The following is a 25,716-nucleotide window of genomic DNA, read 5'->3' on the forward strand; positions in this document are numbered from 1 at the left end:
GTGATTTAAATATATTATTATAAATGTATTGTATAGATTTGTGTTTTTTCCCCTCCTCTTGACTTGGGCTTTCTCCAGCAGAAATCATGTTCCCCTACTGCTGGGTCTGGACCCTGTGACATTTGTACAGTAAAATAGATACATTCCATTTGTTTACAAGTATGTACTACTTCCCACATACAGAGAGGACCTTCTTTCATGACCGCGACGTGGTCTTTTTAAATTTACATTTTTACACCGTTTGCTGAGAAATTGTCCCTGAAAACATGTACAAAATTGAATTATTTTCTGGAATGAATATTTGGCTTTCTTTAAAGTGCATTAATAAAAGTTGCCCATTTCAGTCTCATGAGTGCGCTTGTTTATTACCATTCTTGCCCTTGTGTTAGACTGCATATAAGTAAGAACCTTGCAATGGTGGTATTCAAAATGGCCATGCCAACTTTACTCTGTTAAAGAAAAAAAAAACAGCAGTTCTCATTGAAGATATATTTGCCTAAAGGCCAAGTATCGACTTAGTCTGTAATCAGGAATTGAACATTGATGAAAAGTCTGTATTGAGATTTGTTTGGGTTTCCTTTCACTGGAGCTCCTGAAGCCGGGACACCTCACTTTTTCTTCTTCCCCTTCTTTCCCTCCTTGGACTTGGGCTTCTTGCCTTTCTTAAAGGGGCCCAGACCGCGTCGCACTAACGTTCCCCTCCACCACGACTGGATCTGCAGGTGACCGACAGAGAATAAGACGGTTCAGTATCATTAAAAAACGTTTTAGTGTAATAAACAAAAGAAGAGGAGTACAGTTGTGTTCTTTTCCGGCTTGCAGAGAATAAGAGCTGAAAATCACTTGGTAGAACGTGGGGAACATAGCAACAATAACGAGTCGTTCATCTAAACAATAAACCAAGATGGAAGCCACAAAACACTGCACTGCCTCTGGATGAGATTGGTTTCCTTGCTGGACAAGTGGAGTAGATGCCGGGCTTAGAGTCTACGTCCCAGATGACACCCTATTCCCTACATAGTGCACACATTTTGACCAGAGCCCAATGGTTATTGAAGATTGTTCAATAATTACCTTGGTGGCTGCGTCTCGCTCCATGTGTTCCATCTCCAGCTGCCTGCGTCGGGCCTCTTTCTCCAACCTGTCCTCGATGACCACCTGCTCACTGTCTCTGTACTGGAACATTAGAAAGTACAAAGACCGAGTCAATATCCAGAGTACAATTTCTATTCCATACGGGTATACTTTCTTAAAGCGGCAATTTCAGTCTGTTTTAGTAAAAAGCTGAGTGATAGGGCTGGAGAAATGTAACATCTCAAATTCATACAGTGTATATATATATATATAGACAATGTATGCAAGTACTGACCATGATATCAAAATTATAGTTTTAACCATTTACATTTACAATGTTTACAAACAGAGTTAAAACAAACTTTGATGGGGTTTGACAGTTGAACTATACTCATGCACATTTATAAGTTATATTCTTAGAGAATCAATGGGGGTGTGTGTGTGTGTGTGTGTGTGTGTGTATATATATATATATACACACATACACACTGCTCAAAAAAATTAAGGGAACACTTAAACAACACAATGTAACTCCAAGTCAATCACACTTCTGTGAAATCAAACTGTCCACTTAAGAAGCAACACTGATTGACAATACATTTCACATGCTGTTGTGCAAATGGAATAGACAACAGGTGGAAATTATAGGCAATTAGCAAGACACCCCCAATAAAGAAGTGGTTCTGCAGGTGGTGACCACAGACCACTTCTCAGTTCCTATGCTTCCTGGCTGATGTTTTGGTCACTTTTGAATGCTGGCGGTGCTTTCACTCTAGTGGTAGCATGAGACGGAGTCTACAACCCACACAAGTGGCTCAGGTAGTGCAGCTCATCCAGGATGGCACATCAATGCGAGCTGTGGCAAGAAGGTTTGCTGTGTCTGTCAGCGTACTGTCCAGAGCATGGAGGCGCTACCAGGAGACAGGCCAGTACATCAGGAGACGTGGAGGAGGCCATAGGAGGGCAACAACCCAGCAGCAGGACTGCTACCTCCGCCTTTGTGCAAGGAGGAGCAGGAAGAGCACTGCCAGAGCCCTGCAAAATGACCTCCAGCAGGCCACAAATGTGCATGTGTCTGCTCAAACGGTCAGAAACAGACTCCATGAGGGTGGTATGAGGGCCCGACGTCCACAGGTGGGGGTTGTGTTTACAGCCCAACACCGTGCAGGACGTTTGGCATTTGCCAGAGAACACCAAGATTGGCAAATTCGCCACTGGCGCCCTGTGCTCTTCACAGATGAAAGCAGGTTCACATTGAGCACGTGACAGACGTGACAGAGTCTGGAGACGCCGTGGAGAACGTTCTGCTGCCTGCAACATCCTCCAGCATGACCGGTTTGGCGGTGGGTCAGTCATGGTGTGGGGTGGGGTGGCATTTCTTTGGGGGGCTGCACAGCCCTCCATGTGCTCGCCAGAGGTAGCCTGACTGCCATTAGGTATCGAGATGAGATCCTCAGACCCCTTGTGAGACCATATGCTGGTGCGGTAGGCCCTGGGTTCCTCCTAATGCAAGACAATGCTAGACCTCATGTGGCTGGAGTGTGTCAGCAGTTCCTGCAAGAGGAAGGCATTGATGCTATGGACTGGCCCACCTGTTCCCCAGACCTGAATCCAATTGAGCACATCTGGGACATCATGTCTCGCTCCATCCACCAACGCCACGTTGCACCACAGACTGTCCAGGAGTTGGCGGATGCTTTAGTCCAGGTCTGGGAGGAGATCCCTCAGGAGACCATCTGCCACCTCATCAGGAGCATGCCCAGGCGTTGTAGGGAGGTCATACAGGCACGTGGAGGCCACACACACTACTGAGCCTCATTTTGACTTGTTTTAAGGACATTACATCAAAGTTGGATCGGCCTTTAGTGTGGTTTTCCACTTTAATTTTGAGGGTGACTCCAAATCCAGACCTCCATGGGTTGATCAATTTGATTTCTATTGATAATTTTTGTCTGATTTTGTTGTCAGCACATTCAAATATGTAAACAAAAAAGTATTTAATAAGATTATTTCATTCATTCAGATCTAGGATGTGTTGTTTAAGTGTTCCCTTAATTTTTTTGAGCAGTGTGTATGTATGTATGTATGTATGTATGTATGTATATATATATATATATATATATATATATATATATATATATATATATATATATATATATATATACATACATATATATATATATACACATACATACATACAGTTGAAGTCTGAAGTTTACATACACGTAGGTTGGAGTCATTAAAACTTGTTTTTCAACCACTCCATAAATTTCTTCTTTAACTATAGTTTTGGCAAGTCGGTTAGGACATCTGCTTTGTGCATGACACAAGATTATTTCACTTATAATTCAGTGGGTCAGAAGTTTACATACACTAAGTTGACTGTGCCTTTAAACAGCTTGGAAAATTCCAGAAAAAATATGTCATGGCTTTAGAAGCTTCTGATAGGCTAATTGACATCATTTGAGTCACTATGTTACTCAATTGGTAGAGCATGGCGTTTGTAACACCAGGGTAGTGGGTTCGATCCCCGGGACCACCCATACGTAAAAATGTATGCACACGTGACTAAGTCGCTTTGGATAAAAGCGTCTGCTAAATGGCATATTAATTGGAGGTGTACCTGTGGATGTATTTCAAGGCCTACCTTCTAACTCAGTGCCTCTTTGCTTGACATCATGGGAAAATCTAAATAAATCAGTCAAGACCTCAGAAAAATAATTGTAGACCTCCACAAGTCTGGTTCATCCTTGGGAGCAATTTCCAAACACCTGAAGGTACCACGTTCATCTGTACAAACAATGGTACGCAAGTATAAACACCATAGGACCACGCAGCCATCATACCGCTCAGGAAAGAGACGCGTTCTGTCTCCTAGAGATGAACGTACTTTGGTGCGAAAAGTGCAAATCAATCCCAGAACAACAGCAAAGGACCTTGTGAAGATGCTGGAGGAAACAAGTACAAAAGTATCTATATCCACAGTAAAACGAGTCCTATATCGACATAACCTGAAAGGCCGCTCAGCAAGGAAGAAGCCACTGCTCTAAAACCGCCATAAAAAAGCCAGACTACGGTTTGCAACTGCACATGGGGACAAAGATAGTTCGTTTTGGAGAAATGTCCTCTGGTCTGATGAAACAAAAATAGAACTGTTTGGCCATAATGACCATCGTTATGTTTGGAGGAAATAGAGGGTTGCTTGCAAGCCGAAGAACACCATCCCAACCGTGAAGCACGGGGGTGGCAGCATCACGCTGTGGGGGTGCTTTGCTGCAGGAGGGACTGGTGCATTTCACAAAATAGATGGCATCATGAGGAAGGAACATTATGTGGATATATTGAAGCAACACCTCAAGACATCAGTCAGGAAGTTAAAGCTTGGTCGCAAATGGGTCTTCCAAATAGACAATGACCCCAATCATACTTCCAAAGTTGTGGCAAAATGGCTTAAGGACAACAAAGTCAAGGTATTGGAGTGGCCATCACAAAGCCCTGACCTCAATCCTATAGAACATTTGTGGGCATAACTGAAAAAGCGCATGTGAGCAAGGAGGCCTACAGACCTGACTCAGTTACACCAGCTCTGTCAGGAGGAATGGGCCAAAATTCACCCAACTTATTGTGGGAAGCTTGTGGTAGGCTACCCGAAACGTTTGACCCAAGTTAAACAATTTAAAGGCAATGTTACCAAATACTAATTGAGTGTATGTAAACTTCTGACCCACTGGGAATGTGATGAAAGGAATAAAAGCTTAAATAAATCATTCTCTCTACTATTATTCTGACATTTCACATTCTTAAAATAAAGTGGTGATCCTAACTGACCTAAGACAGGGAATCTTGACTAGGATTAAATGTCAGGAATTGTGAAAAACTGAATTTAAATGTATTTTTGTCCATTAAAATAACATCAAATTGATCAGAAGTACAGTGTAGACATTGTTAATGTTGTAAATGCCTATTGTAGCTGGAAACGGCTGATTTTTAATGGAATATCTACACAGGCGTACAGAGGCCCATTATCAGCAACCATCAGTCCTGTGTTCCAATGGCACGTTGTGTTTGCTAATCCAAGTTGATCATTTTAAAAGGCTAATTGATCATTAGAAAACCCTTTTGCAATTATGTTAGCACAGCTGAAAACTATTGTGCTGATTTAAAGAAGCAAAACACCAGTCTCAACATCAACAGTGAAGAGGCGGGACCTTCTAGGCAAAGAAAAGCCATATCTCACTGTTGACGTTGAGACTGGTGTTTTGCGGGTACTATTTAATGAAGCTGCTAATTGAGGACCTGTGAGGCGCCTGTTTCTCAAACTAGACACTAATGTATTTGTCCTCTTGCTCAGTTGTGCACCAGGGCCTCCCACTCCTCTTTCTATTCTGGTTAGAGCCAGTTTGCGCTGTTCTGTGAAGGGAGTAGGTCAGGGCTCTGTGCAGACCTGTTAAGTTCTTCCACACCGATCTCGACAAAATATTTCTGTATGGACCTCGCTTTGAAACAGGAAAGGGCCTTCCCCAAACTGTTGCACAGAATCGTCTAGAATGTCATTGTATGCTGTAGCGTTAAGATTTCCCTTCACTGGAACTAAGGGGCCTAGCCTGAACCATGAAAAACAGCCCCAGACCATTATTCCTCCTCCATCAAATGTTACAGTTGGCACTACGCATTGGGGCAGGTAGCGTTCTACTGGAATCCGCCAAACCCAGATTTGTCCGTCGGACTGCCAGATGGTGAAGCGGGATTAATCACTCCAGCGAACGCGTTTCCACTGCTCCAGAGTCCAATGGTGGCGAGTTTTACACCACTCCAGCCGAGGCTTGGCATTGCACATGGTGATCTTAGGCTTAGGCATGGTGGCAATATTAGGAAGGTGTTCCTAATGTTTGGTATACTCAGTGTATATCACGCCTACTATGCTATTCATTACCTAATGTCAGTGCGCTGAACTGTATACTACAGGGAGCAATGGGTTGCGAACCATGCAGACCAGGGTTGTATTCATTAGGGCACACTGTAGCAAAACATTATGCAACGGAAAATGAAAACGACCGTTTCTTTTTAGAAAAGTCCCTGTTTCAGTCCGTTTTTCCCCCTGTTTGGTGCCTAATGAAATCGACCCAGGCTATCTGTCCTCACCTTCTTGGCCAACTCCTGGAGCTGGGAGAGATTGTTAGCTTTGTTGTTCCTCAGGCTGTTGAGCTCCTGCTGCTTGTCCTCCATGTCTCTCTCATAGCGCTCCATCCACACCTCCAGCTTCTCCCCCAGACTCTGAAGGGCGCACACAAACACACATTACACACATTGTTGCGGCTTCACCTGACAGCCAAATATGGCTGACGGCCGCTGTCCACTGTTATATGGTTCTGAATGTCCGATTTTGCAGTGAATTGATGGGCTGCTGTCCGTGGAGCTGAATCCCAGCTATGGCCGCTATTGCTCTAGACAAGGGCTCATCAATTTCTTGTACGGCTCCCCCAACTCTCGTTTTTTGTGATAAAAAAACAAAACAAACGTCTCTTCCTGACGTAAAGGTTGCCGACCCCTGAACAGGGGCTAGGGATTGATTTGGGATTCTACTATCTCAATAAAAAAAAAGCGTTAGATGTTTTAGGATGGCAGCTCAAAGAACGTACCAAGTCACCCTACTACACCAAATATATATGTCGCATAAAAGTTAAATTATGCTCCAATACACGAGTCATGTCATGCCATTTTCCAATCATCACTGCACACATACTGTCTGATGTTCCTTGAGGAAAGTCTCCATCTCCATATGAACTCTCCTCTCCTCCTCCAACCTCTCCTGCAGTAGCTGAGGACAGAGGAACAATGATTACACATATACACATGTAATGGTAACCATCTCTGTACGGCCAAACCTCTCAGTTACTACAAAGTCTGTAGCCAAGTCACACCAAAGGCTCTGCCCAGAAACAACCCCCCCTAGCCACTTGTGTAGATCTGAAAGGATGGGATAGCTATAAGAAATGTGTAGGTATTTGCAAAAAAGCAATCCCTACCCAATTCTATCAGATCTACATGGGCGGACTGGGACAAGAATTCAGCCCTGGCATTTCATCCACACCAGCCCATATCACTGCGTACGCCGGCAACTCACCCCCCACACACACACCCCACACACCCCCCCCACACACACACACACCCCACACATTCACCCTACACCCTGACCCTACTTAGACACAGGGAGCAGTGCTGACACATAACATTTAAAAACATCTTTATGTGCACTAACTAATATCATAGGCTAATTAACTTGGGGTTCAACATCTGAGGAAGTGTAAACTCAATACATATTAACTAGATCGCCGTTGCCCACTGATCAGCCAAAGGCTCATTATAGATTAGTATAACATAGAAATTGAACAAAAATCTGTACAACAAATCATAACAGGCCCATGGGCCGCCGGCCATGTCTTTATATAAATAATATTTGTGTGTGTCAATTTCGACCAGCCCATCCAACATAAAAATAGTCCAGCATATCTGGCATATGCCAGAATTGCCAGATGGCCAATCCGCCCCTGCATGAGGCACTTAGGCTACGTTTACACAGGCAGCCCAATTCTGATCTTTCGCCAGTTTACACAGGCAGTCAAATTCTGATCTTTCGCCACTAATTGGTCTTTTGACCAATCAGATCAGATGTTTGCCGCTAATTGGGCAAAAGATCAGAATTGGGCTGCCTGTGTAAACACAGCCTTAGGGGCTAGGGGATGATTCACAAAAACACACACACCCTGATCTCATCCTCCAGCTGCTTCTCAGCGTGTGTGTTGGTCTTCTGTCCCTGGTATACTAGCAGCTCTGCGCTGCTCTTCACATATTTCCTCTCCAGTCCAGTCTTAGCCTTCATCTCCTGTAGCTGGTCCTTCAGGTGGGCAGTCATCTCCTCGCGTCGCTAAAGGGACGACATTAAGACAGTTTCTAAGCCTCACCCCGATTTTCAAAGACAACGACGTCTGATGTCCTCAAGGCACTTCAAGCACCACCAAGAGTCAGTCAATGTGTAGCCCATTACTAGATTGCTAATCATATTGGGCACGTGAAGGAGTGTGTCTCAGTTGTCCTCCTCAGTTATGGTACCTGCAGCTCCAGAGATTTTTCCTTGCGGATGTCAAGCAGCTGTCTCTGAAGAGCTTTGGTCCTCCGCCGGCCCTCCTCCTCCCTGCAATACACACAGACAGCAATCAGGCCCAATGTGTAAGTGTGAGTAGTCTGACCCTATCATAACCAGAAGAGAATGAGATAACGAATCAACAGGTGGTGGAACACAGGATATACAGTCTATAGAACGTCTATACTACCCTTCAACTTTTTCCACATTTTGCTGCCTTAACATGTAATCTAATTACATTTTTTACAGATCTACATAATCTACTCCACATTTCAAAGTGAAAGAAGGTTATAGAAAATTCTCCCCCCACCCCAAAACAATTAATACCATAATGTGAAAAGTCTCCACCCCCCTGAGTTAATACTTGGTGGAAGCACCTTTGGCAACCATTACAGCTGTGAATGATTTTCATTAAGATTCTACCACCTCTTAGGGCAACATACAGAGTGTACAAAACATTAGGAACACCTGCTCTTTCCATGATGTAGACTGACCAGGTGAAAGCTATGATCCCTTATTGATGTCACTTGGTAAATCCACTTCAATCAGTGTAGATGAAGGGGAGGAGACAAGTTAAGCCTTGAGACAATTGAGACATGGATTGTGTATGCGTTCCATTCAGAGGGTGAATGGGCAGGACCAAAGATTTCAGTGCCTTTGAACGGGGTATGGTAGTAGGTGCCAGGCGCACCAGTTTCAATGTGTCAAGAACTGCAACACTGCTGGGTTTTCACGCTCAACAGTTTCCTGTGTGTATCAAGAATGGTTCACCACCCAAAAAGGACATCCAGACAACTGGACACAACTGTGGGAAGCATTGGAGTCAACATGGGCCAGCATCCCTGTGGAACGCTTTCAACACCTTGTAGAGTCCATGCCCTGACGAATTGAGGCTGTTCTGAGGGCAAAAGGGGGTACAACTCAATATTAGGAAGGTGTTATCCATTGTTTTTTTCAAAGTTGCTCAAGCTCATTACATTTGGTTGGGAATCATTGATGGACAGCAATATTCAAACCATGTCTCTGATTTTCAAGCAAATTTAACTCAGGACTGAGACTAGACCACTCAACACCTCTTGGAAAGCCTTTCTGGTGTGTCTTTGGCATTAACATTTGTGTACTTTTCTCACTGAAAAATAAAACTATCCCAGGGTTACTTTTTCCGAAGACTGAGGGGAGGAGGGGAGGGGAGGGGTTCCTCCAACTTTGTACCTGGGCTTTGCTGCTTTAATATTTATTTTGATCCTGACAAACTCCCCAGTCCCTGCTGATGACAAGCATACCCATAACATGATGCTGCCACCACAATACTTGAAAATAGAGAGGGTCTCACTGTGTTGTAATGTATTGGATTTGACCTAGCCTCGTCGAGAAAGAAGTCCATGGCACAATCAATCTTTTTTTAGAAATGTTTGAAAATTTCAAAAGAAATTAAAAAACAGAATTAACACATTTACATGAGTATTCAGACCCTTTACTCAGTACTTTGTTGAAGTACCTTTGGCAGCGATTACAGCCTCGAGTCTTCTTGGGTATGACGCTACAAGCTTGGCACACCTGTCTTTGGGGAGTTGTGTGCTTAGGGTCATTGTCCTGTTGGAAGGTGAACCTTCGCCCCAGTCTGATGTCCTGAGCGCTCTGGAGCAGGTTTTCATCAAGGATCTCTCTGTACTTTGCTCCAATCATCTTTCCCTCAATCCTGATTAGTCTCCCAGTCCCTGCCGCTGAAAAACATCCCTGCAGCATGATGCTGCTGCCACCACCATGCTTCACCGTAGGGATGGTGCCAGGTTTCTTCCAGATGTGGGGCTTGGCATTCAGGCCAAAGAGTTCAATCTTGGTTTTATCAGACCAAAGAATCTTGTTTCATGGTTCCGAGAGTCCTTTAGGTGCCTTTTGGCAAACACCAAGCGGGCTGTCATGTGCCTTTTACTGAGGAGTGGCGTCCGTCTGGCTACTCTACCATAAAAGCTTGATTAGTGGAGTGCTGCAGAGATTGTTGTCCTTCTGGAACGTTCTCCCATCTCCACAGAGGAACTCTGTCAGAGTGACCATCGGGTTCTTGGTCACCTCCCTGACCAAGGCCCCTTTCCCCCGATTGCTCAGTTTGGTCGGCCACTGTGTTCTTGGGGACCTTCAATGCAGCAGAAATGTGTTGGTACCCTTCCCCAGATCTGTGCCTCGACACAATCCTGTCTCGGAGCTCTACTGACAATTCCTTCGACCTCATGGCTTGTTTTTGCTCTGACATGCACTGTCAACTTTGGGACCTTATATAGATAGGTGTGCGTGACTCTCCAAATCATGTCCAATCAATTGAATTTACCACAGGTGGACTCCAATCAAGTTGTAGAAACATCTCAAGGATGATCAATGATAACAGGATGCACCTGAGCTCAATTTCGAGTCTCATAGCAAAGGGTCTGTAAATAAGGTAAGTTTTTTTTATTTTTATAAATTTGGGTCAAGGGATCTGAATACTTTCCGAATGCACTGCACAGTGCCTTCAGAAAGTATGCATACCCCTTGACTTATTCCACATTGTTGTGTTACAGCCTGAATTCAAAATTGATTAAATAAATAAAACATCTCACTGATCTACACACAATACCCCATAATGACAAAGTGAAAACATGTTTTTTGGCAAATGTATTGAAATTTAAATACAGACTTCTCATTTACATAAGTATTCACACAAAGTAGAAGAACAGAATCGTCTAGAATGTCAATGTATGCTGTAGAGTTAAGATTTCCCTTCACTGGAACTAAGGGGTCTAGCCCGAACCATGAAAAACAGCCCCAGACAATTATTCCTCCTCCACCAAACTGTACAGTTGGCACTATGCATTCGGGCAGGTAGCGTTCTCCTGGCATCCGCCAAACCCAGATTTGTTCGTCAGACTGCCAGATTGTGAAGCGTGATACATCACTTCAGAGAACGCGTTTCCACTGATCCAGAGTCCAATGGCAGCAATCTTTACACCACTCCAGCCGACACTTGTGTGCGGCTGCTCAGCCATGGAAACCCATTTCATTAAGCTCCCGACAAACAGTTATTGTGCTGACGTTGCTTCCAGAGGCAGTTTGGAACTAGGTAGTAAGTGTTGCAACTGAGGACAGACGAATTTTACACTCCTTCGTCCTCATGGCTTGGTTTATGCTCTGACATGCACTGTCAACTGTGGGACCTTATACAGTGAGGGAAAAAAGTATTTGATCCCCTGCTGATTTTGTACGTTTGCCCACTGACAAAGAAATGATCAGTCTATAATTTTAATGGTAGGTTTATTTGAACAAAATTATAGACTGATCATTTCTTTGTCAGTGGGCAAACGTACAAAATCAGCATGGGATCAAATACTTTTTTCCCTCACTGTATATGTATATATGTGTATATATATGTATATATATATATATATGTATATACACTGCTCAAAAAAATTAAGGGAACACTAAAATAACACATCCTAGATCTGAATGAATGAAATAATCTTATTAAATACTTAGTTGAATGTGCTGACAACAAAATCACACAAAAATTATCAGTGGAAATCAAATGTATCAACCCATGGAGGTCTGGATTTGGAGTCACCCTCAAAATTAAAGTGGAAACCCACACTACAGGCTGATCCAACTTTGATGTAATGTCCTTAAAACAAGTCAAAATGAGGCTCAGTAGTGTGTGTGGCCTCCACGTGCCTGTATGACCTCCCTACAACGCCTGGGCATGCTCCTGATGAGGTGGCGGATGGTCTCCTGAGGGATCTCCTCCCTGACCTGGACTAAAGCATCCGCCAACTCCTGGACAGTCTGTGGTGCAACGTGGCGTTGGTGGATGGAGCGAGACATGATGTCCCAGATGTGCTCAATTGGATTCAGGTCTGGGGAACGGGCGGTCCATAGCATCAATGCCTTCCTCTGCTGACACACTCCAGCCACATGAGGTCTAGCATTGTCTTGCATTAGGAGGAACCCAGGGCCAACCGCACCAGCATATGGTCTCACGAGGGGTCTGAGGATCTCATCTCGGTACCTAATGGCAGTCAGGCTACCTCTGGCGAGCACATGGAGGGCTGTGCGGCCCCCCAAAGAAATGCCACCCCACACCATGACTGACCCACCGCCAAACCGGTCATGCTGGAGGATGTTGCAGGCAGCAGAACATTATCCACGGCGTCTCCAGACTCTGTCACGTCTGTCACATGTGCTCAGTATGAACCTGCTTTCATCTGTGAAGAGCACAGGGCGCCAGTGGCGAATTTGCCAATCTTGGTGTTCTCTGGCAAATGCCAAACGTCCTGCACGGTGTTGGGCTGTAAGCACAACCCCCACCTGTGGACGTCGGGCCCTCATACCACCCTCATGGAGTCTGTTTCTGACCGTTTGAGCAGACACATGCACATTTGTGGCCTGCTGGAGGTCATTTTGCAGGGCTCTGGCAGTGCTCCTCCTGCTCCTCCTTGCACAAAAGCGGAGGTAGCAGTCCTGCTGCTGGGGTTTTGCCCTCCTACGGCCTCCTCCACGTCTCCTGATGTACTGGCCTGTCTCCTGGTAGCGCCTCCATGCTCTGGACACTACGCTGACAGACACAGCAAACCTGCTCGCATTGATGTGCCATCCTGGATGAGCTGCACTACCTGAGCCACTTGTGTGGGTTGTAGACTCCGTCTCATGCTACCACTAGAGTGAAAGCACCACCAGCATTTAAAAGTGACCAAAACATCAGCCAGGAAGCATAGGAACTGAGAAGTGGTCTGTGGTCACCACCTGCAAAACCAGTCCTTTATTGGGGGTGTCTTGCTAATTGCCTATAATTTCCACCTGTTGTCTATTCCATTTGCACAACAGCATGTGAAATGTATTGTCAATCAGTGTTGCTTCCTAAGTGGACAGTTTGATTTCACAGAAGTGTGATTGACTTGGAGTTACATTGTGTTGTTTAAGTGTTCCCTTTATTTTTTTGAGCAGTGTGTGTATATATATATGTGTATGTATGTATGTACGTACATACGTACGTACATACATTGGGGAGAACAAGTATTTGATACACTGACGATTTTGCAGGTTTTCCTACTTACAAAGCATGTAGAAGCCTGTCATTTTTATCATAGGTACACTTCAACTGTGAGAGGCGGAATCTAAAACAAAAATCCAGAAAATCACATTGTATGATTTTTAAGTAATTAATTTGCATTTTATTGCATGACATAAGTATTTGATCACCTACCAACCAGTAAGAATTCCGGCTCTCACAGACCTGTTAGTTTTTCTTTAAGAAGCACTCCTGTTCTCCTGTTAACTGCACCTGTTTGAACTCGTTACCTGTATAAAAGACACCTGTCCACACACTCAATCAAACAGACTCCAGCCTCTCCACAATGGCCAAGACCAGAGAGCTGTGTAAGGACATCAGGGATAAAATTGTAGACCTGCACAAGGCTGGGATGGGCTACAGGACAATAGGCAAGCAGCTTGGTAAGAAGGCAACAACTGTTGGCGCAATTATTAGAAAATGGAAGAACTTCAAGATGACGGTCAATCAACCTCGGTCTGGGGCTCCATGCAAGATCTCACTTCGTGGGGCATCAATGATCATGAGGAAGGTGAGGGATCAGCCCAGAACTACACGGCAGGACCTGGTCAATGACCTGAAGAGAGCTGGGACCACAGTCTCAAAGAAAACCATTAGTAACACACTACGCCGTCATGGATTAAAATCCTGCAGCCCACGCAAGGTCCCCCTGCTCAAGCCAGCACATGTCCAGGCCCGTCTGAAGTTTGCCAATGACCATCTGGATGATCCAGAGGAGGAATGGGAGAAGGTCATGTGGTCTGATGAGACAAAAATAGAGCTTTTTGGTCTAAACTCCACTCGCCGTGTTTGGAGGAAGAAGAAGGATGAGTACAACCCCAAGAACACCATCCCAACCGTGAAGCATGGAGGTGGAAACATCATTCTTTGGGGATGCTTTTCTGCAAAGGGGACAGGACGACTGCACCGTATTGAAGGGAGGATGGATGGGGCCATGTATCGCGAGATCTTGGCCAACAACCTCCTTCCCTCAGTAAGAGCATTGAAGATGGGTCGTGGCTGGGTCTTCCAGCATGACAACGACCGAAAACACACAGCCAGGGCAACTAAGGAGTGGTTCTGTAAGAAGCATCTCAAGGTCCTGGAGTGGCCTAGCCAGTCTCCAGACCTGAACCCAATAGAAAATCTTTGGAGGGAGCTGAAAGTCTGTATTGCCCAGCGACAGCCCCGAAACCTGAAGGATCTGGAGAAGGTCTGTATGGAGGAGTGGGCCAAAATCCCTGCTGCAGTGTGTGCAAACCTGGTCAAGACCTACAGGAAATGTATGATCTCTGTAATTGCAAACAAAGGTTTCTGTACCAAATATTTAGTTCTGCTTTTCTGATGTATCAAATACTTATGTCATGCAATAAAATGCAAATTAATTACTTAAAAATCATACAATGGGATTTTCTGGATTTTTGTTTTAGATTCCGTCTTTCACAGTTGAAGTGTACCTATGATAAAAATTACAGACCTCTACATGCTTTGTAAGTAGGAAAACCTGCAAAATCGGCAGTGTATCAAATACTTGTTCTCCCCACTGTACCTCCACTGGTATGCCATCCAGCCCTGGAGTTTTCCCGGACTTAAAGGCTTTAATTGCATCAAGAGGTTCCTCCTGTGTAATTTCGCGTTCACATGAGACTTTCTGTACAGCTGTTAATTTTACATTATGAATAGAAAAAAAGTCCATACAATTAGCTTTGGTTAGTGGAGATGGAGGAGACTGAAACGAAAACAAATGCTTAAAGTACTTTACTTCCTCTTTCAAAATATAGTTTGGTGAATCATGGGTGACTCCGTCATTTGTAACAAGTTTCAGTAAATTATTTTTGGTAGCATTTCTATGTTGAAGATTAAAAAAGATTTGGTGCATTTTTCCCCATATTCCATCCAGTTCGCTTTATTTTTTATAATATATTACACTTGATCTTTCTTGAATAAATTCCTCCATTTCTTTTTGTTTTTCCTCTACCTTATTCTGTGCCTCTATGGTACAGATTTTTATCACTATCTATCTGTACTGTTAGTCCTTCCATTTCCTTTGTTAATATGTAATATGTATTCATCCCCCATGGCGTTTTTCCTATTTTGTTGCATTACAACCTGTAATTCAAATGGATTTTTATTTGGATTTCATGTAATGGACATACACAAAATAGTCCAAATTGGTCCTCTGTAGCTCAGCTGGTAGAGCACGGCGCTTGTAACGCCAAGGTAGTGGGTTCGATCCCCGGGACCACCCATACACAAAAAAAATGTATGCACGCATGACTGTAAGTCGCTTTGGATAAAAGCGTCTGCTAAATGGCATATTATTATTTATTTATTTTGACCTAAATTGCTTTTGTTTTCGAGATGAGTACTGAATTGCATGGCCTCTAAAGGCACATTTAAAAGTGTCCCATACAATAAGGGGATCTGCTGTACCTATGTTATGTTGGGGAAAAAATTTATTCTGTCCTAGTTAAAAACAAGTTATCATCCAATAGGCTTTGATATGTATGCCAATTATTTGATGGTCCAACCGCATTCTGTCCCATATCAACACTTTTTAAACTTTTGGTTGACTACATAAGAAAGTATTCAAGACGACTAGCTTGATTAAGCGTACGCCATGTATATCTCACTAGGTCAGGATATTTAAGCCTTCATATATCCACTCGTTCCAATATATATATTCCAAGACATTCGGGATTTCCTTAAGTGCATGAGGGTGATAGTTTGTAGTGTGATTTCCTTTACGGTCCATAGAGGTATTTAAAACTGTATTATAATCTCCCACCATAATAATACAGTCTTGTATTGCTTGTAGGGTTGATATATATAATAATTTATTTTCAAAGAAGCGTGTCACGGATTCTGCCGAGGCTGCTGCTCCTCCTAGTTCGGGCAGGCTTCGGCGTTCGTCGTCCCCGGAGTACTAGCTGCCACCGTTGAATGTTTCTATGTGTGATTGCTTTTGTCTGTCTGTCACACCTGTGTCCGTTTGTGTCTGATTACGTGTTCTATAAGTTGCCTGTGTTGTATTGGTTAGGTTGTGTGTTGTTTTTCGCCTGTCCGTAGTGCTGCGTGTTTTTCTCTGTTTTGTTGTTTTACGCATAGTTGCGTAATTGCTCGCCTCTGTCGTTTTGAGGCCGTTCTTTGTATCTTTGCCTTGTGGTTCACAAGTAAACTTTGTTGGACTAAGCTTCGGTGTCCTGCGCATGACTCCCACACCACATACACCTCAGCCTTGACAGAACAACACACCAGTATGGAGTCAGCAGGAGCAGTGGCGGCACCCAAGTCGCTGGAGGATCGGATCAGCGACCAAGACACCATGATCCGGCAACTTGGGGCCGCCATGAACGAGGTGTCCAACACTCTGCGCCGGTTGGTTACGGGAGAGGTGCCCACGCCTTCTCACACCATCCCGTAACCAACGGCCAGTCCTCCACTCTCAGCACCGGGACCCAGTGGCATTCGGCTCTCGCTCCCGAGGGCATATGATGGTTCTGCAGCCGGGTGTCAGGGGTTCCTCCTGCAGGTGGAACTCTACCTGGCCACCATACACCCAGCGCCCTCGGGATACGAGAGCGTCTCCGCCCTCATCTCCTGTCTATCCGGCAAGGCGTTGGAGTGGGCCAACGCCGAATGGAGGGGAATAGACGCCGCTACCACCTACGCGGAGTTCTCTGTTCCACCTCCGACAGCGTCTGTTCCACCTCCGACAGGGGAAGGGGAGCGCACAGGAGTTCGCCCTGGAGTTCCGGACTCTAGCGGCGGATGCGGGGTGGAATGAGAGGGCCCTCATCGACCATTACCGGTGTAGCCTACGAGAGGACGTTCGTCGTGAGCTGGCCTGCAGGGACACCAACCTATCCTTCGACCAGTTGGTGGACATCTCCATCCGTCTCGACACCCTGCTGGCTACCCGCGGACGTCCCGAGTGGGGGTCGTCCATTCCACCCTCCAGCACCTCCGAGCCGATTCCCATGGAGCTCGGAGGTGCTGGCGCTAGAGAGAGGAGGAGAGAGAGCCCGAGGGGGGCCATCCCCTGCACCAACTGTGGCCGTGGAGGACACACCGCGGCCAGGTGCTGGGGAGGGTCTCCTGGGAGAGGGGACAACAGGTCACGCACTGGGGAGTCATTCCAGGTGAGTAGGCGCCCCACTTACCCAGAGCTCTCTGTTGGTCACATGTGTATACCTGTGAGATTTCCACAGGTGGCACCTCATTCCCAGCATAAGGCGCTAGTAGATTCAGGCGCAGCTGGGAATTTTGTTGATCGTGCATTTTGTTATAGGTTAGGAATTCCCCTTCGGCCGGTAGAAGCCCCCTTTCCTGTTCATGCCCTAGACAGCCGGCCGTTGGGGTCGGGGTTGATCAGATAAGTCACAGCACCACTTAAGATGACGACGCAGGGGGGTCATGAGGAGATCATTCAGTTTTATCTGATTGACTCTCCTGCGTATCCCGTGGTGCTGGGGCTTCCCTGGTTAAGCGCCCATGATCCTACCATTGCGTGGCAACAGAGGGCTCTTATGGAGTGGTCTGCCCAGTGTGTAGGGAGATGTCTAGGTGTTTCCTTAGGGGCGACCTCGGTGGAGAGTCCGAACCAAGTGCCCGCAATGCGCATTCCCCCTGAATATGAGGATTTAGCACTTGTGTTCAGCAAAACGAGGGCAACACGGCTACCACCTCATAGACAGGGGAATTGTGCGATAGATCTCCAAACAGGAGCGGCACTTCCGCGGAGCCGTGTGTATCCCCTGTCTCAAGAGGAGACAGCGGCTATGGAGACTTACATAGCCGAGTCCTTGGCACAGGGATACATACGGTCCTCCACTTTCCCGGTTTCCTCTAGTTTCTTTTTTGTGAAGAAGAAGGACGGGGGTTTGCGCCCGTGTATTGATTACCGTAGTCTCAATCAGATCACGGTTAAGTACAGTTACCCTCTTCCACTGATTGCGACTATGACAGAATCATTACGCGGAGCGCGGTTCTTCACAAAGTTGGATCTCAGGAGCGCGTACAATCTGGTGCGCATTAGGGAGGGGGATGAATGGAAAACAGCATTTAGCATGTTGGGTTTAATTTTTTAATTGGATCTGTATGTGATGAATAGCTTGGAAGGAATGCATTAATGAGGAGCACTGTACTGATATGGATTGTTTCACAGGGAACGTTAGGGGTAGGACAGATAAGACTTGTATTTCTTACAGATAAGAACACTCTCTCTTCATTGTCTGTGAAACTGTCCTTGAACATGGGTACAGTGGAATTGTGTATTTTCGGTGCTGACTCCGCAGGTTATTATCATAGCAACTATGCCTGGCAACAAATGGAGTGCCAAGGAGTTGAGACCAACCCCCGCGCCAACGGATTGGCTGAAATGGAGTCTGGACCACACTCAGTCCTTTGCTCTGGTTGGCCAACAGAAGAGGTGGAGGCTTTCTGTCAGAGTATTTGAGAAAGAATCTGTAAACAATAATTCTAGTTCTCTGTCGGCCCTGCGTGGTTTTTCAGTGAGCCCGTATACGAACCTTCATACGTATCATACATACATTTTGCATATAATAAATTTAGCTTGGATTGAATATCTCTTGATTATGTTTTCTCTTATTCCAATACCAGATTTGAATTACGCAATTTCTAACAAGCACCACCTCGGGTCATTACGAGTATCTCGTCATGCCATACGGGTTGATGAATGCTCCTTCAGTCTTCCAATCCTTTGTTGACGAGATTTTCCGGGACATGCATGGGCAGGGTGTGGTAGTGTACATCGACGACATCCAAGTGTACTCTTCTACACGAGCCGAGCATGTAGCCCTGGTGCGCCGAGTGTTGAGGAGACTGTTGGAGCATGACTTGTATGCCAAGGCAGAGAAATGCTTGTTCTTCCAGGAGTCCGTCTCCTTTTTGGGTTATCGGTTGTCCGCATCTGGTGTGAAGATAGAGGTTGACCGTGTGTCGGCCATGCGTAATTGGCAAACTCCAACCACTGTAAAAGAGGTGCAGCAGTTTTTTGGTTTTGCTAATTACTACCGGAGGTTTATCCGGGGCTTTGGACAGGTTGCAGCTCCCATTACGTCCCTGTTAAAGGGGGGTCCGGTTCGCTTGCAGTGGTCAGCTGAGGCGGACAGGGCATTTGTCAAACTGAAAAACCTGTTCACCTCGGCTCCGGTGCTGGCGCATCCGGATCCCTCTTTACCATTCCAAGTAGAGGTAGACGCGTCCGAGGCCGGTATTGGGGCAGTCCTGTCGCAACGGTCCGGCACGCCACCTAAGCTCCGCCCCTGTGCGTTCTATTCTAAGAAGCTCAGCTCGGCGGAGCGTAATTATGACGTAGGGGACAGGGAGCTGTTAGCTGTAGTCCAGGTGTGGAGGCATTGGCTTGAGGGGGCTCAACACCCTTTCCTCATTCTGACTGACCACCGTAACCTGGAGTACATCCGGGCAGCTAGGAGATTGAACCCTCGTCAGGCTAGGTGGAACATGTTCCTGACCCGGTTTGTTTTTAAGATCACATACATCCCAGGGTCCCAGAACGGTAAGGCAGACGCCCTGTCCCGGCGGTATGACACAGAGGAGAGGTCCATTGAACCTACTCCCATACTCCCATACTGAGTCTTGTCTGGTGGCTCCGGTGGTGTGGGAGGTCGATGCGGAGATCGAGCGGGCACTGCGTACCGACCCTACTCCCCCCGAGTGTCCTGTGGGGCGGACGTACGTTTCGCTCGAGGTTCGTGATCGCCTTATCTATTGGGCTCATACATCACCCTCCTCTGGACATCCAGGTATTGGCCGGACAGTGCACTGCCTTAGCGTGAAATACTGGTGGCCAACGTTAGCTAAGGATGTGAGGGTTTATGTCTCCTCCTGCTCGGTGTGCGCCCAGTGTAAGGCACCTAGACATTTGCCCAGGGGAAAGTTACATCCCCTGCCCGTTCCACAACGACCATGGTCCCACCTCTCGGTGGATTTTGTGACCGACCTACCCCCCTCCCAGGGGAATACCACCATTTTGGTCGTTGTGGATCGGTTTTCCAAGGCCTGTCGTCTCCTCCCGATGCCGGGTCTCCCTACTGCCCTACAGACCGCTGAGGCCCTATTTACCCACGTGTTCCGGCACTATGGGGTCCCCGAGGATATTGTGTCTGACCGAGGTCCCCAGTTCACCTCCAGAGTCTGGGGGGCGTTCATGGAACGCTTGAGGGTCTCGGTGAGCCTTACCTCGGGGTACCACCCAGAGAGCAATGGGCAGGTTGAACGAGTCAACCAGAATGTGGGTAGGTTTCTGAGGTCCTATTGCCAGGGCCGGCCGGAGGAGTGGTCTAGGTATATCCCCTGGGCAGAGATGGCCCAGAACTCTCTCCGCCACTCCTCCACCAATTTAACACCTTTCCAGTGTGTTTTAGGGTATCAGCCGGTCCTGGCACCTTGGCACGGGAGCCAGATCGAGGCCCCTGCGGTGGATGAGTGGATTCGGCGCTCGGAGGAGACGTGGGACGCTGCCCATGTCCATCTGCAGCGGGCCATCCGTCGACAAAAGGCGAGCGCCGATCGCCACCGCAGTGAGGGACCGGTGTACGCACCGGGAGATCGAGTCTGGCTCTCGACTCGAAACCTGCCCCTCCGCCTGCCCTGCCAGAAGCTGGGTTGGCGGTTTGTGGGGCCCTTTAAAGTCCTGAGAAGATTGAACGAGGTGTGTTACAGGTTACAACTGCCTATTGAGTACAAGAATATTAACCCCTCGTTCCATGTGTCTCTTCTCAGGCCGGTGGTAGCTGGCCCACTCCAAGAACATGAGATAGGAGAGACCCCTCCGCCCCCTTTGGACATCGAGGGGGCCCCGGCGTACAGGGTTCGGACCATCTTGGACTCAAGGCGCCGGATGAGTGGTCTCCAGTATCTCGTGGAGTGGGAGGGGTACGGTCCGGAGGAACGGTGCTGGGTGCCTAGGAGGGAAATCCTAGATCCATCCCTCCTGACGGAGTTCCACCGTGGGCATCCCACGCGCCCGGGTCCGCGTCCTCCTGGCCGTCCCCGAGGCCGGGGTCGGCGCACGGCTGGAGCCGCGCGTCAAGGGGGGGGTACTGTCACGGATTCTGCCGAGGCTGCTCCTCCTCCTAGTTCGGGCAGGCTTCGGCGTTCGTCGTCCCCGGAGTACTAGTACACTGTTGAATGTTTCTATGTGTGATTGCTTTTGTCTGTCTGTCACACCTGTGTCCGTTTGTGTCTGATTACGTGTTCTATAAGTTGCCTGTGTTGTATTGGTTAGGTTGTGTGTTGTTTTTCGCCTGTCCGTAGTGCTGCGTGTTTTTCTCTGTTTTGTTGTTTTACGCATAGTTGAGTAATTGCTCGCCTCTGTCGTTTTGAGGCCGTTCTTTGTATCTTTGCCTTGTGGTTCACAAGTAAACTTTGTTGGACTAAGCTTCGGTGTCCTGCGCCTGACTCCCACACCACATACACCTCAGCCTTGACAAAGCGTGGATCATCATTACTTGGACTGTATAGGTTAATGAGCCATATCGGTTTATGGTCCAATAACATTTAAAATCATCCATCTACCTTGAGGATCTGTTTGGACAATTTGCACATTCGGATCAAAAACACTTAATTAATATCATCACCCCTTTTGAATTTCTTTGCCCATGGGAGAAATATATTTCGCCTCCCCAGTCCTTTTTCCACACAACTTCATCTAAAATAGTTGAATGAGTTTCCTGTAAACAATATTTATTATATTCCTTCTCTTTTAGCAGGTAAATACTGATAGTCTTTTCTTAGTATCTGCTAAGTCATTACAATTATAACTGGCTATACTTATTTCACCATTTACCATAATGAGATACAAGTTTCAAATCTATTTATCATAATATATGTTTGTAAACTCACCATTAAAAAGTACCATAGTGATTGAGTGTCCATATAGCTATACCATGATATTTGCATTGCTACTAAGTAAACCTCCAATTGTTCCCCACTATTCCACCTGCTAAAACCTCTCCCCATTCCAAGTTGGGTTGTCATCCCAGTGACCGGCAGACCACCCCCGTCCCCCCGGATCCCAGGGCCCCGAGAGACCGGGACCCATCCTTCGAAAAGAGCACAGTGCCACCCACAGAAGAGAAGCAGATCAAACGGCAAAAGCATTTCCATCGCACTCACCTCGATTTGCATTATATATACAGTGGGGGAAAAAAGTATTTAGTCAGCCACCAATTGTGCAAGTTCTCCCACTTAAAAAGATGAGAGGCCTGTAATTTTCATCATAGATACACGTCAACTATGACAGGCAAATTGAGAAAAAAATTGCAGAAAATCACAATAGGTAAGCAGCTTGGTTTGAAGAAATCAACTGTGGGAGCAATTATTAGGAAATGGAAGACATACAAGACCACTGATAATCTCCCTCGATCTGGGGCTCCACGCAAGATCTCACCCCGTGGGGTCAAAATGATCACAAGAACGGTGAGCAAAAATCCCAGAACCACACGGGGGGACCTAGTGACCTAGTGAATGACCTGCAGAGAGCTGGGACCAAAGTAACACACTACGCCGCCAGGGACTCAAATCCTGCAGTGCCAGACGTGTCCCCCTGCTTAAGCCAGTACATGTCCAGGCCCGTCTGAAGTTTGCTAGAGTGCATTTGGATGATCCAGAAGAGGATTGGGAGAATGTCATATGGTCAGATGAAACCAAAATATAACTTTTTGGTAAAAACTCAACTCGTCGTGTTTGGAGGACAAAGAATGCTGAGTTGCATCCAAAGAACACCATACCTACTGTGAAGCATGGGGGTGGAAACATCATGCTTTGGGGCTGTTTTTCTGCAAAGGGACCAGGACGACTGATCCATGTAAAGGAAAGAATGAATGGGGCCATGTATCGTGAGATTTTGAGTGAAAACCTCCTTCCATCAGCAAGGGCATTGAAGATGAAACGTGGCTGGGTCTTTCAGCATGACAATGATCCCAAACACACCGCCCGGGCAACGAAGGAGTGGCTTCGTAAGAAGCATTTCAAGGTCCTGGAGTGGCCTAGCCAGTCTCCAGATCTCAACCCCATAGAAAATATTTGGAGGGAGTTGAAAGTCTGTGTTGCCCAGCGACAACCCCAAAACATCACTGCTCTAGAGGAGATCTGCATGGAGGAATGGGCCAAAATACCAGCAACAGTGTGTGAAAACCTTGTGAAGACTTACAGAAAACGTTTGACCTGTGTCATTGCCAACAAAGGGTATATAACAAAGTATTGAGAAACTTTTGTTATTGACCAAATACTTATTTTCCACCATAATTTGCAAATAAATTCATTAAAAATCCTACAATGTGATTTTCTGGAAAAAAACTTCTCATTTTGTCTGTCATAGTTGACGTGTACCTATGATGAAAATTACAGGCCTCTCTCATCTTTTTAAGTGGGAGAACTTGCACAATTGGTGGCTGACTAAATACTTTTTTCCCCCCACTGTAGCTATTAAAAAATATATATATAAAAAATCCTGCGCATCTTAATTTCCATAATTAACAAATAATATGCGTAATAATGTAGGCAGTTCATACAAAGGATTGTTACCTACAGTACCTTGCAAAAGTATTCATCCCCCATGGCGTTTTTCCTATTTTATTGCATTACAACCTGTAATTTAAATGGATTTTTATTTGAATTTCATGTAATGGACATACACAAAATAGTCCAAATTGGTGAAGTGAAATGAAAACAATAGCTTGTTAAAAAAATTCAAAAAAATTAATAACGGAAAAGTGGTGGGTGCATATCAGTCTTCCAGAGATTTAGACTGGGACGGAGGTTCACCTTCCAGCAGGACAATGACCCTAAGCATACTGCTAAAGCAACACTTGTGTGGTTTAAGGGGAAACATTTAAATGTCTTGGAATGGCCTAGTCAAAGCCCAGACCTCAATCCAATTGAGAATCTGTGGTATGACTTAAAGATTGCCGTACACCAGTGGAACCCATCCAACTTGAAGGAGCTGGAGCAGTTTTGCTTTGAAGAATGGGCAAAAATCCCAGTGGCTAGATGTGCCAAGCTTATAGAGACATACCCCAAGAGACTTGCAGCTGTAATTGCTTCCAAAAAATATTTTGCATCTTCAAAGTGGTAGGCATGTTGTGTAAATCAAATGATACAAATCCCCAAGAAATCAATTTAAATTTCAGGTTGTAAGGCAACCAAATAGGAAAAATGCCAAGGGGGGTGAATACTTTCGCAAGCCACTGTATAACCAGGATTGCCATTACAAGAATTACATCTTTGGCAAGCAATTATTATTTTAGCAAACAATTATTGTGATTCATCCTTTATTATCCCTAACATCATTACCCCCTAGCAATAGATGTGGGATACATACAGACACACATACACACTCAACCACTTTCCCCCACAACCAACCATAATCTCAACAGTTGTTCCATCCCTGAGCCCAACTCAAGAAAGGACTTGATTTACAAATGCATATACAGTGAGGGAAAAAAGTATTTGATCCCCTGCTGATTTTGTACGTTTGCCCACTGACAAAGAAATGATCACTCTATAATTGTAATGGTAGGTTTATTTGAACAGTGAGAGACAGAGTAACAACAACAAAATCCAGAAAAACGCATGTCAAAAATGTTATAAATTGATTTGCATTTTAATGAGGGAAATAAGTATTTGACCCCCTCTCAATCAGAAAGATTTCTGGCTCCCAGGTGTCTTTTATACAGGTAACGAGCTGAGATTAGGAGCACACTCTTAAAGGGAGTGCTCCTAATCTCAGTTTGTTACCTGTATAAAAGACACCTGTCCACAGAAGCAATCAATCAATCAGATTCCAAACTCTCCACCATGGCCAAGACCAAAGAGCTCTCCAAGGATGTCAGGGACAAGATTGTAGACCTACACAAGGCTGGAATGGGCTACAAGACCATCGCCAAGCAGCTTGGTGAGAAGGTGACAACAGTTGGTGCGATTATTCGCAAATGGAAGAAACACAACTGTCAATCTCCCTCGGCCTGGGGCTCCATGCAAGTTCTCACCTCGTGAGAGACTGAAACGAAAACATATGCTTAAAGTACTTTACTTCCTCTTTCAAAATATAGTTTGGTGAATCATGGGTGACTCCGTCATTTGTAACAAGTTTCAGTAAATTCTTTTTGGTAGCATTTCTATGTTGAAGATTAAAAAAGATTTGGTGCATTTTTCCCCATATTCCATCCAGTTCGCTTTATTTTTTATAATATATTACACTTGATCTTTCTTGAACAAGTTCCTGTCTATCGGCCGGGGCTCCATGCAAGATCTCACCTCGTGGAGTTGCAATGATCATGAGAACGGTGAGGAATCAGCCCAGAACTACACAGGATAATCTTGTCAATGATCTCAAGGCAGCTGGGACCATAGTCACCAAGAAAACAATTGGTAACACACTACG

At 45.7% G+C, this 25,716-nt stretch overlaps 1 protein-coding gene across 1 annotated transcript in view; it reads right to left on the reverse strand.

Moving 5' to 3' along the window:
* Window positions 1-338: 338 nt before the first annotated feature.
* The window catches only part of drc9 (dynein regulatory complex subunit 9), a 30,899-nt gene continuing 5,521 nt past the window's right edge, over window positions 339-25,716 (reverse strand). Inside the window, exons 5-10 of the mRNA XM_084148356.1 lie at window positions 8,185-8,266; window positions 7,838-7,999; window positions 6,818-6,892; window positions 6,217-6,348; window positions 1,075-1,176; window positions 339-716 (exon numbers count right to left, since the gene is read on the reverse strand). Of these exons, the coding sequence (XP_084004482.1) occupies window positions 609-716; window positions 1,075-1,176; window positions 6,217-6,348; window positions 6,818-6,892; window positions 7,838-7,999; window positions 8,185-8,266 (661 nt within the window). The 3' untranslated portion in view covers window positions 339-608. The remainder of the gene's footprint in view (window positions 717-1,074; window positions 1,177-6,216; window positions 6,349-6,817; window positions 6,893-7,837; window positions 8,000-8,184; window positions 8,267-25,716) is intronic.

The sequence above is a fragment of the Coregonus lavaretus genome (assembly GCF_964263955.1).
Source record: "Coregonus lavaretus genome assembly, chromosome: 30".
In the NCBI taxonomy this organism is placed as follows: domain Eukaryota; kingdom Metazoa; phylum Chordata; class Actinopteri; order Salmoniformes; family Salmonidae; genus Coregonus; species Coregonus lavaretus.